Below are 16,660 nucleotides of genomic sequence, written 5' to 3' on the forward strand. Positions count from 1 at the left end.
ATTTTCATTCAGTTATCTATCTTGGACATTCTGTGGTTTTTAACTATTCTTATGAAGAAAGTCATCTGTATGAACCGATAAAATTGCTTCCTCTTGCCCTTAACTGTAAAGGTTAACCACAGGAGAATATTTTATTTTCGATGATTCTACATACTTCAGAAGTTTCGCAAGCCAACTTACGTATTATGTAATTATATATATAGATCATATATATATATATATATATATATATATATATATATATATATATAATATACTATACTTATCTTACAAAGCCATTCGATTTCCATGCAGTGCGAGTGAAGCTCTGCTTTCTATCTTCCTGATTATCCCACTGCATTCTTGTCTATCTCCAGATTTCATCAGTAATCCCCTTTATCTTTGCGGTCGTAAATGGGCGCAGACATTATTTCCACCGCGTTTAGGATACATCATATAGTACTTTAGAACACCTGCAGTGATGCAATACTTCTCACCACAACCAATCCCTCTGCGAGACAACAGTGTGAGCACATCACTATTTTTGCTACGCAGGAAGATTGCACAAAGAACGGCCAATGAAGTCCAACAGCAATAAGATGGAGCAAACCAAAGCATTCAGGAAGAATCGACGGGAGTCTGGAACACAGGCACAAACAATATTTTTGGAACTGCCGCCGTCCAATGCTCAAATCCGGCAATTTCCACTCAAGCCCGTGTGTCTACACGTACTCCGGGCTGCGAAAGCAGCGATATGACAGCTGCCACTCCCCTTTCCAGGAAAATGCGTTGAGCGGACCGAGCGTAGGAACTTTCTGCTGCTTTGTTTCGCTTCTGAAAAGCGTTCACGTGTCATTTCACGTCTCATCCTAAACTCCCGCAATGGGATTATAAACTGGATTGTGGGGTCAAGTGCTCCACCATACATCCCCATCGTCGCGACCCATAAGCGACAACGCGGCAGGCCTCGAGGCATTAGCCTGAATGAGTGGAGAACGAGCGGAGTTCTCCATTCACTCCTTCGCAGCACTTTCTTAACTGGAGCTTAGACGCGACAGCAAAAGCACGCGGGGCTGAGTCCTAGAACTCTATTATAGACTGTTTATTCAAACAATGCCAGAGCCGAGTTGGCACAAGGTAAGGTCTGTGGACAGGTAGTTTCTGGCTCCGGGTATCGCGCAATCCTGAGGCACCGCTCCTATGGGCTGTGCGCGCGCTCTGCCCCAAAACTAGTCATGCGGCAGCTTTCCCACTCCTCGGAAAGAAGTGCACCCAAGAACTAGAGGGGCCGCGGCACCCCCAGCAGACTGCCATCGCGCGCTACTCAATTTCGATTGGCTGAAGCGCACGTGGAAGAGGCAATGGTGTGCGCGCGCACTCCCCCTTTTTTGTTTTCTCTCTCTCTCTCTCTCTCTCTCTTTCTCTCTTTTGCCCCTCAGTTTTCGGCTCCTCGCGCAGGAATAAAACCTGCCCAGTTGCACTTGCGGGATTGGCTCTGCTGGGGGTAGAGGGAGAGAATGTGAACCGGGAGGTGGCCCCAGACCCGAGAAGGGGTGTGTGCGTGCGTTTGTGTGAGAGCGCGAGCCAGAGAAGCCGGGTGCGGCGCATGCGTGCTGCGCTGCCCCAGGCCTGCCGCGGCCGCAGTCACTTCCTGCCCTTGCGCCCATCCGGCTCCGGGGTCGCGTCGCGCGGCCGCTTGGGCGGGACAGGCGACGGTAACTTTCAGCCGGGACGCTGCGGGAGCGCTTCTCTTCCCCCCTCCTCCTCGGCGGAGGCAGGGTCGGCGCGGCTGCCCCTGAGAGAACTCGGTCGGCGCCCGCTGTCACCTGCCGCTGCCTGGTGAGCTCGTCCTTTGGTTTTCCTTCCGCGCGCACTGCCATCCCGTCTGAGAGCCGCCGCCGCCGCCGCCGAGCGGGGTGCGCTTGATGGGCTAAACGCCGCCTTTCCCCTCCTCCTTCTCCGGCTGGGCTGGGGGCTGCCCATCTTCCAGGAACCTCGGTAGGTGTGGTTGCCGCTGGAACTTCTGCAGCCAGCCCTCTCCACAGCCTCGACGTCTCGACTCCCCGAAGTCTGGGATCTGATAACTTGGTGCGCGTCCTGTGTGTTAGGGAGCAAGAAAGAGTTGGAGAGCGAGAAAGCCACCCCGCCGCTGCCTCGTAAAGAGACTGGCTGGTTTAAGTGACAGGTGGCCCGAAGGGACAACCCCTGGCCCCTGGGGTGAAGCGATGGGCGAAGGCGCCCGGTCTCCGGGTTGACTGTAGTTGTGTGGCAAGATGGAAAAGGTGTTAGGGGCTTAAGCCGTAATGGTGGAGGTGGGCTTGGTGTTGGATCCTTTGATGCTTTTTTCCAGGGACAACGCTAAGAAAGGGCTAAAGAGGTAGGGTTGTGTACATTTCCATATCTTCTTTTAAATCTTTTTTTAGTTGGACACTCAGTCCTGGCAGAATTGGCTTAGGTTCTGGATCTTTGTTTCAGTCCATAGGTTGGAGTGAAGTGGGTGTGTGAGGAATGATGGATTATATGCCATCAAGTTGTTGTCAACCCTTAGTGATCACATAGATTTTCTGCATAATGATTTGTCCCTAAAATAATCTCTCAGATCATCTCTTGGTATACTCATCACTGCTGAGTCTATTCATCTTGCTGCTGGTTGCCCTTTTCTTCTCTTCCTTTTACCTTTCCCAGCATTAGAGCCTTTTCAGATACTAAAGATATTCTGCACATGGTCAATTATACTCTGTTGTCTGTAAAAAACAGTAGGAACCACTCATTCTGCAGAGGGAGGCTGCTAGATAATAGTTTGTTATAAAGAAGATAAAATAGGTACACTATTAACTAAAGTACTTTTCTTATGATATTAATATAGATAATATAGAGAGTTGTGAATGATATGGCTTGAAAACTGTGTGCCATAATTGCACTTTGATATATAGTTATTCAGTTTCTATAGCCACCATCTCAATGACTCTGATAATTAGATAGTTTTCTGTTTTCAGTAGTTAAGCAAGCAGCCCCTTTAGTTTTATGATGTATTTAATAAAAAAAATATTTTTAAAGACAAATTTAGACTGTAAATTGTAGATCTCACAAACCAGGAATATTAAATCCTAATTATTCCTTTTCCCAGTTATGTAAATAGAGGATTGTCCACTTGAGCTTGCTTTTAATACAAACACTTTTAATTAAAATTCATGTTAAATAATACCTTTAAAACAAAGTTTTATGAGGATCAGGCTAATATGCTTTGTAGATAGGCATGACTCATAAGCTTTTAGGTGTTAACAGTTACATTCAGAAATCCTTTGGATTCCTATATGATAAGCTATGGTTTGTTCCTGCCAGCTGACATTCCTAAGCTCTCAAGACCCACAATATGTCCAGCTTGCCTGACCAAATTGGATGGATAGAAACTACCTGTCACTGAAGTAGCTCAGTCCTACAAAAACAGATATAAAAATATGGAAAGCATAGGAAATTTTAGAATGAGTGTATAATTTCTGAAAATGCTTACATATTGAACAGAAAGTGTACAATCTCCGTATATTACAGTACTATAACTGACTTAGTTATTTCTGAAGGAATTCTTAGTAGTTTATTGTAATAGAGGATCATTTGGGAATGAAGTTTTTGGTTATTTTACTGTATATATAATATATCTGGATCTCATAGCAACATACTGTGACTTTACCCAACAAATTTGGTGTCCAAGTGGACACTTAACTGCCTGGATATTCCTAGTCTCAATCTAATATAGCAATCACTGCATGGCAGTGGTGCTGGAATTAACATAGCCTAGCTTTGTAGAACAAGGTATATGTAAATTCATATGTGTGGGTGATACAAAGGAAATGAATGGCTTAATATTGCTACAACTAGCAATATGATATTGTTGGATAATATATAGAATCTAGGCTCATAATAAAGTATTGATTTATAAAAACCTGCAAGTGAATAAATCTGTTTTCTATATAAAATAGTTAAGGTGGAATTTATTTCTGAACTTTTGCTTCTATCAAAGTTGAATTGAAAAGCACAGGAATAATGGAAAAGTATTTATACCTGATGATATAGGAAACAACTTTATGCATGCATCCAAATAAATATTGTTTTGATATTCGTCATCTGTTCTGGGATTTTGCATTCAGATAAAGTGTTTTAATCAGTGTCAGTTCTCATTGAAAATACATATGCTAGTAGTGCAGATTAAGGTGATAAACTTGTTGTAGGTGTAATTTATTTAGACGTGCATTATACATGAAAATGATGGATGAGATTGAAGCAAGGATGGCATAGCCAGAACAGATGATACCACCCATTTCTTCTCTTCCTATTGCACCTTACAGTATCTCACTTCAGATAGCATTATTGGACAATATCAAAAGTCTGAATTGATCAATAGCAAAAAAGTCTTTATAATTAGCTTGAGGGTCATGGAAGTAGATCAAGGCCACACATAACCTGGACTTCAGGTTGCCTATCTAACTGGAAAGATAATTTTCTTTTTTCTGTGGCTCTCTATTGCCATTTGAATGCTGTCATTGGCTCCATCAGTAAGTTAACTAGGTTTGAAAATGACAGGCAGATCTGAGATAAAAGGAAGGGGGCTACAAGGGCATAAATTAGACTCATTTAATTTGAATCAGGAGTGACAAGTTGTGTTATAAAATTTGGTTCAGAGGCAAATTGATACAATAATAGGTGATAATATCAAACTTCTAACTGTAACAGTTATATAAGTATAATTCTTTAAGGGTATCTTCTTGATGCACTAAAATGTGTGAGTGGATGTGTGAGTGGGTATTTCTGCATACACACAATCACAGCTTGAATTTATTTTTGCATGTCTGAAATTGTGTTCCATATTCACTATTGACTTCAGATCATTGGTTTGATAAATTACCATGTAAACCAATATTGGCTTATTTTATCAGAAACAAGCTACTGAATGTAGAAGGAAGGGAAGTCATTGATGTAGAAAATGCCTCTTAGAGACAAGTACTGTCAAACTGACTACCACCATGGATGCTGTGAACCAGGTAAAGCTTCCACTTTTGAAATTTTGAAGCTATTCTTCACATATTAAGTTTTATTTTCTGTGAGATACTTGAGTAAAATATTTTAATGTTAATGAAATTGTTTAGATATAGCATGTTTATGGGTCTGAACTTGACAATAAGCAAAATGTGTAGTTTATTTTTTTTATTTATTTGTTTATATCATGCCTTTATTATTTTAACAAATAACTCATGGCAAACATATTCAATCCACCTTCCTCTTACAATTTTCTCACAACAACAACCTTGGGAGATGAGTTGGGGTGAGAGAGACTGACTGGCCCACATCACCCAGCTGGCTTCCATGGCTAATATGGGATTAGAATGCACAGTGTCGTGCTTTCTAACTTGATGCCTTAACCACTAGACCAAACTGACTAGCATTCCAATACATATGGAACAGTTTTTGTAAATAAATAGCTTAATGTATAAGTATGTAACAATATTTTATGTACTTAAATATAATAAAACATAAAATGATTTTCAGTCTAAAACAACTGTATAACTTTATCACTCTTATTTAGTATATATGCATATACTTTAGAAACAATTTTTGTTGAAGCTAAAGAAGGAGGTTTGTGTGTATGTGTGTATATATTGTATGAACACATACACACATGCACACTCTTGATGTTAGGGTATATGCTCCATTCAATTTGAAAATATGTGGAATAATTCTTATAAATATAGCTATTGCCAATCTATTCATGCTTACTGAAGAAATTGTGTCATTGTTTTCAGCGAGCTTTCTCCCAAGTAAATACCTATATATCTGAGAGAAAAGTTCAGTTTTATGGCTGAATAGCCAATGAAAGACTTTATATTAATTTTTAAAAAGGTGCTTTGAAGCATTTGAGGATGTAGGACCTCTCTACACTTTCTCGCAGGTCCACATAATATGTCTCTGCATCAATCACATGATATGATGGAATGTGTCTTTGAAGGGATGGGAAGCACATTCCAAGGAAGGGGCTAGATAAGAGACAACGTAGTTCAAAGCTGGATTGCGGAAAGAGAGAGAGATTTAGGATAGCCTCTCCCAGGGTAAAATAAATTTACTCTGGCAAGATTCTATCTATATAATGTAAGAAACAAAACCCTGGATTTTGGCTGGATTGTGTTACATTGTTCTCAGGGTGGGCTTAACATATGCTCCTAGGAAAGACACAGCAGCTTCAGGGAAATGCAGGGATATGTTACAACCATGTCCTTACATATGAAGTATTGTAATACATTCTGAAGTATTACGAGAATCATATTTGAAGCATTGAATAACCGTATTGCTGATGAGTTATAGACAGAGCATACCAAATGTCAGGCTCCATATTCAAATTCCAATGTGCTTTTATTAATTTTCAGAGAAAATATTACTTAGGAACATTCAAAGGTCACATATGAAATGAGTCAGGAAGAGTTAAGAAGAAAATTGCAACAAATTCTAACATTTAAATTATAATAAATATTATAATTTAAATATTAGACACCTTGTATACTGTTCCAAGAATTGATGAATTCATTAAATGACATTGTACAGTATATTCTAAGGCATATTCTCAACCTGTGGGTCGGGACCCCATTTGGGGTCGAACGACCATTTCATGGGGGTCGCCAAACAACGCAGTCCACCATTTTTTTCCTTTTTTCCTTAGCTGTGCTACTCCCTTTTATTCTATTGGCTTTTGAAAGCCAATGGAATAGACTCTCTTGAATAGAGTCTAATTCTATTGGCTTTCAAAAGCCAATAGGAATTGTCCAGGCTGTCTTTGCCCTGCTGAGCCCGCCAAAAATCCCATTCTGCAAACGGTGCTGCACCAGTTGAGTAGTCCTCGACTTACGACCAGTTGAGTAGTCCTTGACTTACGACCGGTTGGGGTTGCGGCATTAAAAAGGTTGAGAACCACTGTTCTAATGCAACATTCTACCCATTATATATTTTTTCATGTATTACCAACATCAAGACCATAACCACATGATTTTAAATCAGAGAATGTTCCTCCCCATCTAAACCTAGCCATAAGTACCTCATTTGGCTAGCCCAGAGGCAAAAGATGTAATTGGATAACATTAGCATACGGAAGATACCAAACCCCAAACTGCATATGACCTCACCCACTGGTTTCATGGGGATATTGAAAAGGAGGGGAGAGATTAAAACCTATAGCTTATAAAGGAGGGAAAAGGAGTGATCGGTCCTCTCAACCCCTACTGACTGGAACCAGGCATAAAACAGTGCCCCCAGTTCCCAACTGGCAGGGCCAGCTCAGAAGGATACTGTGGTCAAGAGAGAACATCAGCTAAACAATATTTTGTTTAAATCTTCTACACAGGGTTCAGATTAGAGGCATTTCATACTGCAAAGGTATTTTACATAATACAGGTGTAATTTAAAACTAAAGGAATGAATTTATTTGTAGTAAATCAATGTGCCAATTATTGTAGAATTATTTTACTAAAACATATGATTGATCAATTTAGATTTTTTTAATCTGGCAAAAACTTTCTAGCATACTCTACAGTTGACATAAATGGTTTTCTTGCAAAATAGTCTAAATTATTGTTGCTGTTGTAATTTTGCAAGAAAACCATTATTAAAACCATTATTACAACAACAACAATAATTTAGACTATTTTGCAAGAAAACCATTTATATCAACTATAGAGTTTGCGAGAAAGTTTTTGCCATGTTAAATTTTTTTTAACTGATTAATCATACATTTTAGTAAAACAATTCATCTACAATAATTGGCATATTGATTTACTACAAATAAATTTGTCAATAAAAAAAATGACAAAGAGCTAATTATATGTTTCCTTTGATGAATTATATGCCCTAGAAGTACAATATGTACCTATATGTATACATGTGTCTTTTTTGGAATTTCTGTGTTATATGTAAAAAAGTATTTCTGTGTTATTTGTTAACAAAATATAATTATTTAATTAACAAAATGTACACTTGCTGTTCCTCAAAAACAATGGCATGAAATACAAACAAAAACTAAAGTTGGAGATTAGAAATTAGTTATTACTGATGGTTTTCAGACTGCAGTGAATGCCACCATTCATGTAGTAATTCAGTTAATTAACATTTCCATTGTACATTTTCAATATTTTATAGTACGTGTGCTGGAACCTGGAGATCCGCCTTTATTACAGCAGCCTTTTCATACATCAAAATCTGGAATCCAGCAAATTATTGAATGTTTTCGATCAGGTATGCTGCTTTTGTTTCTTTTTTTTTTCTTTTAATTTTTTTTTTGATATTTTCATGATTAATTCAGTTTACCATGTGCAGCCTTAGTTAGCCTGAGGAGATACTTGACTTCTGAGTAGCATATCTAGACTTAAAAAAAAAAATAGGCAGTGTGAGGACAAAAAATTTAATTTAACTTAATTTAACTTTCATTAAGCCAGACTTCCCATTTTTCTGAGGCAAATGGGTAGTTAAGAAATATGAAATATAAACTAACCAACCATCTAACTAATTAAATTTGGAGATACTAGAGGCTGTAGGAATTACTTTGGAGGTTACAAATTCTATGGTAATAGCAATAATAAAAGCAAAACTTCAAATTCCATTTTATGTAAATAAATTTGAATACACATATCATGTTCAATAACTTTATACAAAAGATCCTGTTTTATTTTTAAAACTGAATTTCAGTTTTTCTAAGGGTATATTCTACTAGAAGTTTAATCATCCATACACAGTTCAGTCTTACCAGAGAGGCCACAGCTTTGAACAGACAAACAAGTTGGATAATTTAACTGTATTTCAAAATGTTTCTAATCCTTTTCATTGAAGTCCATGAATTGTATCTTTATATATGGTACGGGTTTAATTACTTGCAGGCCTAAAATTTGTCATTGTATTACTAGTTAACAAAATTCTAACAGTTATAAACAATGTTTTCTTTTTTATGACTCTGCTTACTCTTTTTCTTTTTATTCCCAGGATTCCTGTCCTTAGCTATTGTTAGCTTTAGGTAGTTTATTTCTTCCTCCTGTGTTTCTGATATCTGTAGTTCCTTATATATTGTAAAATAGACTCCTTTTTTTCAAGATGTTAAGATATATTTTTGTTTTAGGAGTCTTAAAACATACCTATCTATGCTTTACATTCATTTGAAATTATGAAAACATCACAGAGTTGTCTTATAAATTTACATGGATTTTAGTATATTTTAGTATATATTCACTACATGTTAATATGACTATAATGACTGTAATGAATATTGCATTTACAGTAGTGGCCAAAATTGTGGAAACCTTTTGGGAAAGGTGTATTTTTGAGGTTTAATAGCTAATAACACAACTTTTTTTTGGAGTAGTACTATAAAATTATATATCAATGGAAAAATAATTTAATCAGGAATGTAATGCAACATATTTTGTTCAATTATCTGTACTGTAATCTATGAAAAGTTATAGCCAAATAACCATAAAAAGGAAGCACAACTTGCTTAGGTTGATATCAGATAGCTTTCCTTTATCTGATTGTAGCCAATGAGAATGAGTGTTTAGAGAGCCAATCAGGTGTCATCTTGTTTTGGCAATGAGACAATCAGATCACCGTAGGATTCAGTTATTGATGTCATGTATTGAAGCTGAGAGGAGGACATTTGTCAGTGTGTTATGTGATCACTATCAAGTTGGTTGGGGTTTTTTTTCCCCTTTCATTTAGTGAGCTTGTAAAACGTAATAAAATTAAAGTAATGGTGCAAAGAGTTGACTGGTTGCCCAGAAAGCAATGTAAAATAGTATTATTAAGTGAACAAGGCTACAGTTATAAAGAAATTAGAAGAAAAATTGGTGGAAACCTAACCAAAGGTGGCATTTCTACTGTATACTTTTCCCAAAAAGTTTCCACAATTTTGGCCACTATTATAGATTATTTTAAAATTGTCTCTTTTGATCTATCACTCAAAATATTTTCCCAGTTTATAACCTTCGTTTTTTTATGTACACAATCTCTTATCTATATAATTGTTGATTTAGAATAGGCTGCTCAGTTATTTTGAATGTGTTTCAAGCTTGAAACATTTCCAAGATGATAGAAGCAGTTCATAAATTAGTTCTTGCATATTGAAAACAAAGCATTTTGAACTCAAGGCAGCTTTTTCTTGCAACCCAGGTGGTTCGAACTTGAAGCATTTTGTATCCCTTAGAGGCTTGCAGCTTGTAGCTGTTGTTTCAGTATATTATATGTCATATCAAGCATAGGTATTCTAAGTAACAAGTAAGACCTATGATATGTTCTACCTGGTGTTCCTACTATGACTGTAGCTTACTGAGGCATCCTTAGTTGAATTGCTGCAATACACTTAATGGGCTTATCCTTCAGTTTGTCTGGAAGTTGCAGTTGGTGGAGAACATATCCACCTATAATGAAGTGAGATGACTGAATCAAAACATGAAGCACCCCAATTATAGAAGACTCTCTCTAAAATAGATCAAATATCTTCCAATCTGGATTCTTTCAAGAAACAGTATGATTTATATTGAAGACATAATTATTTATCTAGGCAGTTATAGTACAACACTCCAAGATCAGAGTACTTTTAATGCTTTTATATTGCTATTTAAGTGTAGTTTTTATTATGTTAATAATAAATATGTTAATAATAGTAATAATATTTTTCAAAAAAAACTTTCTTTTAAATGATTCTAGACTACTGTAAAAGATTACTTGTGGCTCTTGAAATGGCACAAGGTTTTTAATTATATATAAACTAATAAAACAAGCAAAATGACAGGTGGCAGGTCTAACTGTGTTAAACAAAAATGTCTTCCATACATTTCATGATGGCATTTCAATATATCACTTTGTATGCTACCCACACTCATAACTGTTAGAGAGGCAGTCATGGATGGATGGATGGATGGATGGAAGGAAGGAAGGAGAGAAAAAAAGAGATTATATATAAATGTCAGAATATTTGTATAGCCTAAACTGGAATGAAGAAGAAAAAATGCATTCTTGAAACTCATAGATAGGAGCATGCATCTGCCAGTTAAATTATACCTGGTAAGCTTGTAGCACGCAAATCAGATATTTTCTAAGCACATTGTTGAAGCAAACTAACTATTTTCAGGTAAAGTGGCTTTTTTGCGTGTTTGAAATATTACTACACAATTCATTTAAATCCTACTGTTTTTGATGGCTAGATAAAGTAATTATTTTTATCCTTTGGATAACATCAATTAAAGCACTTGTCCAAGTGAACAGTATCTTGAATATGCTGTCCTGCTAAAAAAATTTAATGATTTGTTTAGGAACTAAACAACTCAAGCATATTTTGCTAAAAGATGTGGATACCATTTTTGAATGCAAATTCTGCCGCAGTCTCTTCAGAGGGCTACCAAATTTAATAACTCATAAAAAATACTATTGTCCACCAAGTCGGATGGATGACAGTAAGTTTTTCTTCTCTAAATTTTCTTCCTTAGATTTTAAAGTTATAGTGTGATAATGCTTTTAAAGATAATGATTGTTAAAATTTAGCTTTTTTCAATAAAGCATGCATACATACCTTTTAAAAATAGAATTTCTTGTATCTGTACTATATCTGTACTGTATATTATGAATAGAAGATATCTTACAGGAGTTTCTATAGTGTGGAAAGAAGCAAGGTAATGTTAAAAATCTGAGCAAATAAATTGACAGTACTTACTTTAATTTTATTTATCTTAAAAGAAACACCTGTGGTTGCACGTTACATATAAGTGTTCTGTGAGATACTGTGTGTGTGACTGGATTTTGAGCTATCCATTCCCATTTCCTTTCTGAACAAAAGGGTGGCTAATATTTCCAGAACAGAAAAGGTTGAATGTCAGTTGATTTGAATGTCTATAGAAGAGTATTTATGGTGCTGTCTTTCCTTCTTATAATGTTGTCTTAATGTACTTTACTATTATATTATTTTTAAAAAACACTTTTAGTGATAGTTGTAATATTGTCTAATTTTATTTTAGACTCTCCTGATACAAATGATAAACAGAGTCAAGCCATAACTGATCTCCTAGAAGCTATGTATCCAAGAGTGAACAAGCAAGATTATACAATACGTTTGGAACCTATAGAAACAAATCAGAATGCTGTGTTTCAGTATGTTTCAAAGGCAGATAGCTCAGTGGAGAACTCTGATACAAACACTGTTCCTGACCAAGCTTCTGTAGGAACACCAGAACATGCAACAGAACCTCCTAAACCAGTGTCAGATGCTTCAGAAACAAAAACTGAAGAGACTCCTCCCTTAGTTGTTGACAAGATAATACCAACTCCAGAAGAATCTGCCCAATGCTCAAAACCTGAATTAGAATGTGATAATAATTCTGAGTCTGGTCATCAATTAATTTGTTCCCTGTGTAAAAAAGAATTTCATTCCAGACGCAGTGTACGCCGTCATATTAGGAAAGTCCATAAAAAAAAGATGGAAGAACTAAAGAAATTTATTCAAATTAAAAAACGGCCAAATCAAACATCTGGAAGGGGTCGCAATAAGAATGTTTTGGTAACTTTGGGTAAAAGTTGTCCTTTGTGTATTAAATCATTTGCTACAAAAGCCAATGTAAGAAGGCATTTTGATGAAGTTCATAGAGGACTAAGAAGGGATTCTATAACTCCTGATATAGCTACAAAACCTGGACAGCCTTTATCCTTGGATAAAAGCTCTGCAAAGACTGCTAAAACACAAAAACAAAAGTCTTCAAAAGCCGAGTACAATTTAACTACTTGCAAATGCCTCTTGTGTAAGAGGAAATATAGTTCCCAGGTAATGCTTAAAAGGCATATGCAAATTGTTCACAAGATAACTCTTTCTACTAAGAATCCTAAAAGAGAGAGAAAGCCCAATGCAGAAGTAAAAGTGAAAATTGAACCAGCAGAATCTGCAGAGTCTATGCCTTCCAGCTGCAGTTCTTTGCAGAATGAAATAAAGGGAATAAATAATGCAAATGAAAGAAAACATACATCATCCACTGAGAGAAAGAATGCAGTATCCAGTGAAAAAAGGAAAACACCCACTGAAAGAAAAGGCATATCATCCACTGGAAAAAAGAATGTAACTCCAGCTAGAAAAAAAAAAGTCAGGCAGAGCTGTCAGAACTCAAAGTCAAATAATCAGTCTCTTGCAAGTGGTCTTAAAAAGCCCAGGAAGCCAAGGCTGTCAGTTGGCTTTGATTTTAAAAAGCTATACTGTAAGCTCTGTAAACGTCAATTTACTTCTAAACAAAACTTAACAAAGCACATTGAGTTGCACACAGATGGAAATAATATATATGTTAAATTCTATAGGTGTCCCCTCTGCACTTATGAAACACGCCGAAAGCGTGATGTGATAAGACACATAACTGTAGTACATAAAAAGTCTTCACGTTACCTTGGTAAGATAACTGCAAGTTTAGAAATCCGAGCAATAAAAAAACCTATTGACTGCATTCTAAATAAGGTGGCAAAAAGAGGCCCTCAGAGGGAAGAAGGTAAACAGAATGGTTCAAAACAAGACATTACCTCTAACTCGCCAAATAAAAAATATGAAGGAACTGATGTTGGCATTGAAGTGAAAGTCACAAAAAACTTTTCTCTGCACAGATGCAATAAATGTGGAAAAGCATTTGCCAAAAAGACTTTCTTAGAACATCACAAGAAGACTCATAAAGCAAATGTGTCACATTCACCTGAAGAAGACAACAAAACCAAAGGCAGAAGTACAAGATCTAAAGCTCTTGTCTGTTGAAAAATACTAGTGCCTTCTTAAATACATGCCTACATTTTCCATTGGTACTTAGAGAGCAATTACTTTTTTTATAGATCTAATGCTCCAGAAGGTAAAAGACTATTGCATTCATTAAAAAAAGGGTTTAAGATTTTTTTTCATGACAGTGAACCTAAAGCAGTTTAAGTTAATACACATATGTTTCTTCAAAGTTTAATATTATGTATTAGTATTTGCATAATATTTAGTTAATAGTTCCATAATTCCAAATGATTTTAAAATTAACTTTGCACTTCATTGGTACTGACCAGTCACAGCAAGAATATATGAACTGAAGATCTATGAATGTGATGTTGCCTAAGTATGTTGGTTTGATACATTAGGAAACATTTTTGGCATAGAATTTGGAAAATATATTTGTATTTTTTAAAATAATGGTATATAACTCTTAAGCCCTAGAGTTAATACTTTTGTATTTATATCACCATTCCTTTTGTATTAGGAAAAGATAGTCACTCAAAAAAATCTTATTTTATTTGAGGAATATTTTTTGGTACTTGGTTATTTGTTTCTGGAATTTTAATTTTTTTTATAGAATTTCGACTGGGTAGGGGTATCAAATAGCCTATTTTATTTTATGTAATGAAAATATGGAACGAATCCAAATTACCTTGCTTTAATTGAAAAATCTTGGGCAACAAGCAGTTAAGGATAGAATAGCGTTTTTAAATTCCTATGACAGACAAACGTTGTTTCATTTCTAAGAGAAATGTGAGTGTATCTCAGTAAACAGGTGCAAAGGCTCCTTTAATTGAAGGTAACTTTATAAAATTAAATTACTTGTGGATTCTGGTATTAATATTAAAAATTATGTAATACAAACCTAGGTATTTGAAAGCTATTTTCAGGTTGGTTGAAAGTTGTCTGGATAGATTGGTTAGTTTTTCTTTTGTTTTGTTTTTGCTTTATAAAATAAAAAAAGAGTCTCTAAACTAGTGATGATCTAGACTTTGACCATATAGCTCTTCCCTTTTCCCCATATTTAGAGGAGGACTCTTCAGCCAGTGAGGGAAGTGACACAAAGAGAACATAGAACTGTTAGTAAAGGTGTCCCTTCCTATCCTGTAGATAAAAGTTTCTACTGGATCAAAGAATTATGGGTATCAATTGAATGCTTCCTCAATTTTTACCCAAATAACCAGCTTATCAGAGAAAGTTAGTCTGACTTCTATGTGATAGGCTTATATGCTGCCTACTAATAAACAAAAAAATCTTTAAAATTGATTACAGGTTATATTATATATGTATTTCTCCTTAGCTCAAATAATGTGATAATATTTGAAATTAGAACCACTAAAATCTAGAATAGTACTATGAGAATAAGCTATTTTCAGATTAAATGTGTTGACTCTTACACAGTATAACATCTTGTCCAACATTTTCAACAAACTTAAACTTCATTAAAAATAACACCTAAAATTGAAAACCAGTTGTTTTACTTGATGCAGTTCTGGAGTGCTAGAAATGAAATGAATATTTTAAAAGGAAAGCTTGCAAACATTTTTAGATGAAATTGCCACCTAGAACATGTGCTTCATAGGTGTGGCCCTTACTTAATTCTGATTTTATGGAAAAGATTTTATGTTCATTGTGATATACTACTAAGCAAATGCTTTGTGATGTACTTAAAATATTTTTTTATATATAAATGAATGTATATGAGCAGTTTTGTTAGGATAATTTGAATGAATTGTAATCTAGCATTTGCTTTAAATTCAATTCATGGTTGAGTAATTTTGGGAGTATTAAATTTGAATTGTATTGTCAAAATCTATAGTGATTTTGAATGATTAGTATATTCAACAGTTTTTCATATGGAGGTTTACAAGCTACCCACATTCCCCTATTTTGTTCTTTTTAAAAAAATAAAATAAAATTACACACAAGCACTTTAATAGCCAGAGTTTAGATTTCTTTTAGTGATTTCTTCTAAAGACATTACACTAATATTCCTTGAAGAAAGTAGTTGGGATTTTTTTTTTTTTGGTAGTATATTCATATTCAAACATTTGCTTTGTAATACGTTAGTTATTTCCTAAGAAAAATAGTGCAAGATTTTTTTTGTTTGTTTGCCCACAAAATGTTGAATGACCACTTTAGGTAGCACTTGACTTTTTTTTTGTAAAGTTTATAAGAGGCTTGCTTATTATTGTTTATTTTATAATCAGTTCTATAGCAAAATGGTAGCATACCTTCCATTATGAATTTTTGGCAGGTTTGTGCGCCTTTTTTAAAATTTTAGAAAATGTTTAGTGATTTATGTCAAATTGCCAGATACTGAATATCAGAAGAAATACTGGTTGACTCCCTTGCTAAGGGATTGCCTTGTGTCCATATAAACCTTTTGTACAAAATATATCTAAAAATGTTGATCATAAATAAAAAATATTCTTTTATGAATAGATATGTGTTTGGCCTTTTAGTGCTTTGCACTAAAAAACTGTGAATGGAAAATGGACTGTATCTGTTTCTGGAAATGTTCTATGTTGAATGTACATGCTTGGATAAATGTACTTTATTTGAATAAACTGGAAATTATTTCAGCTAAATATACTTAGATCCTCTTTATCAAATTCATAGTTGAGAATAATGTGGTTATCTTTTCTTCTAAGGCAATGATGGCAAATCTTTTGGGCTCTGTATGTCAAAAATTCAGAAAATGCCTAACCTGACTTTGCTGGCATGTCATTCCCACCCATCTGTTACCCCAAACAAATGAGAAACAAATCATAAAAAGAGTAATACATTAATTTGTTAAAATTGATTGTTAAATACATGAATAAATACTTAGATCTAATTGTAAATATATTTTGAAATGCATATCCGAGGCAGCTCCAGGTTGCACAAGGC

At 35.3% G+C, this 16,660-nt stretch overlaps 1 protein-coding gene across 4 annotated transcripts; it reads left to right on the plus strand.

Annotated features, from left to right (window-relative positions):
- Positions 1–1,484: 1,484 nt before the first annotated feature.
- LOC120316521 (zinc finger protein 800-like) lies at positions 1,485–16,359 on the plus strand. Of its 4 annotated transcripts, none has more exons than XM_039362223.1 (5): positions 1,485–2,067; positions 4,911–5,015; positions 8,152–8,247; positions 11,310–11,450; positions 12,009–16,359. In XM_039362223.1, the coding sequence occupies exons 2-5, from the start codon at positions 4,958–4,960 to the stop codon at positions 13,769–13,771; spliced, it is 2,058 nt and encodes a 685-aa protein (XP_039218157.1). In that variant the 5' UTR covers positions 1,485–2,067; positions 4,911–4,957; the 3' UTR covers positions 13,772–16,359. The 4 variants fall into 4 exon arrangements, with proteins under 4 accessions (XP_039218157.1, XP_039218155.1, XP_039218156.1 ...); XM_039362221.1 differs by having other exon boundaries at positions 1,485–1,977; XM_039362222.1 differs by having other exon boundaries at positions 1,485–1,818.
- Positions 16,360–16,660: the final 301 nt, after the last annotated feature.

The sequence above is a fragment of the Crotalus tigris genome, unplaced genomic scaffold (assembly GCF_016545835.1).
Source record: "Crotalus tigris isolate CLP2741 ecotype Arizona unplaced genomic scaffold, ASM1654583v1 scf7180000019389.33880, whole genome shotgun sequence".
Lineage (NCBI taxonomy): Eukaryota > Metazoa > Chordata > Lepidosauria > Squamata > Viperidae > Crotalus > Crotalus tigris.

Excerpts from the sequence above, each read along its gene's own strand:
- LOC120316521 (XM_039362223.1), top strand. The coding sequence starts at position 4,958 with ATGCCTCTTAGAGACAAGTACTGTCAAACTGACTACCACCATGGATGC. Across the intron at positions 5,016-8,151 it reads CCATGGATGCTGTGAACCAG|TACGTGTGCTGGAACCTGGA; the intron begins GTAAAGCTTCCA and ends AATATTTTATAG. Across the intron at positions 11,451-12,008 it reads ACCAAGTCGGATGGATGACA|ACTCTCCTGATACAAATGAT; the intron begins GTAAGTTTTTCT and ends ATTTTATTTTAG.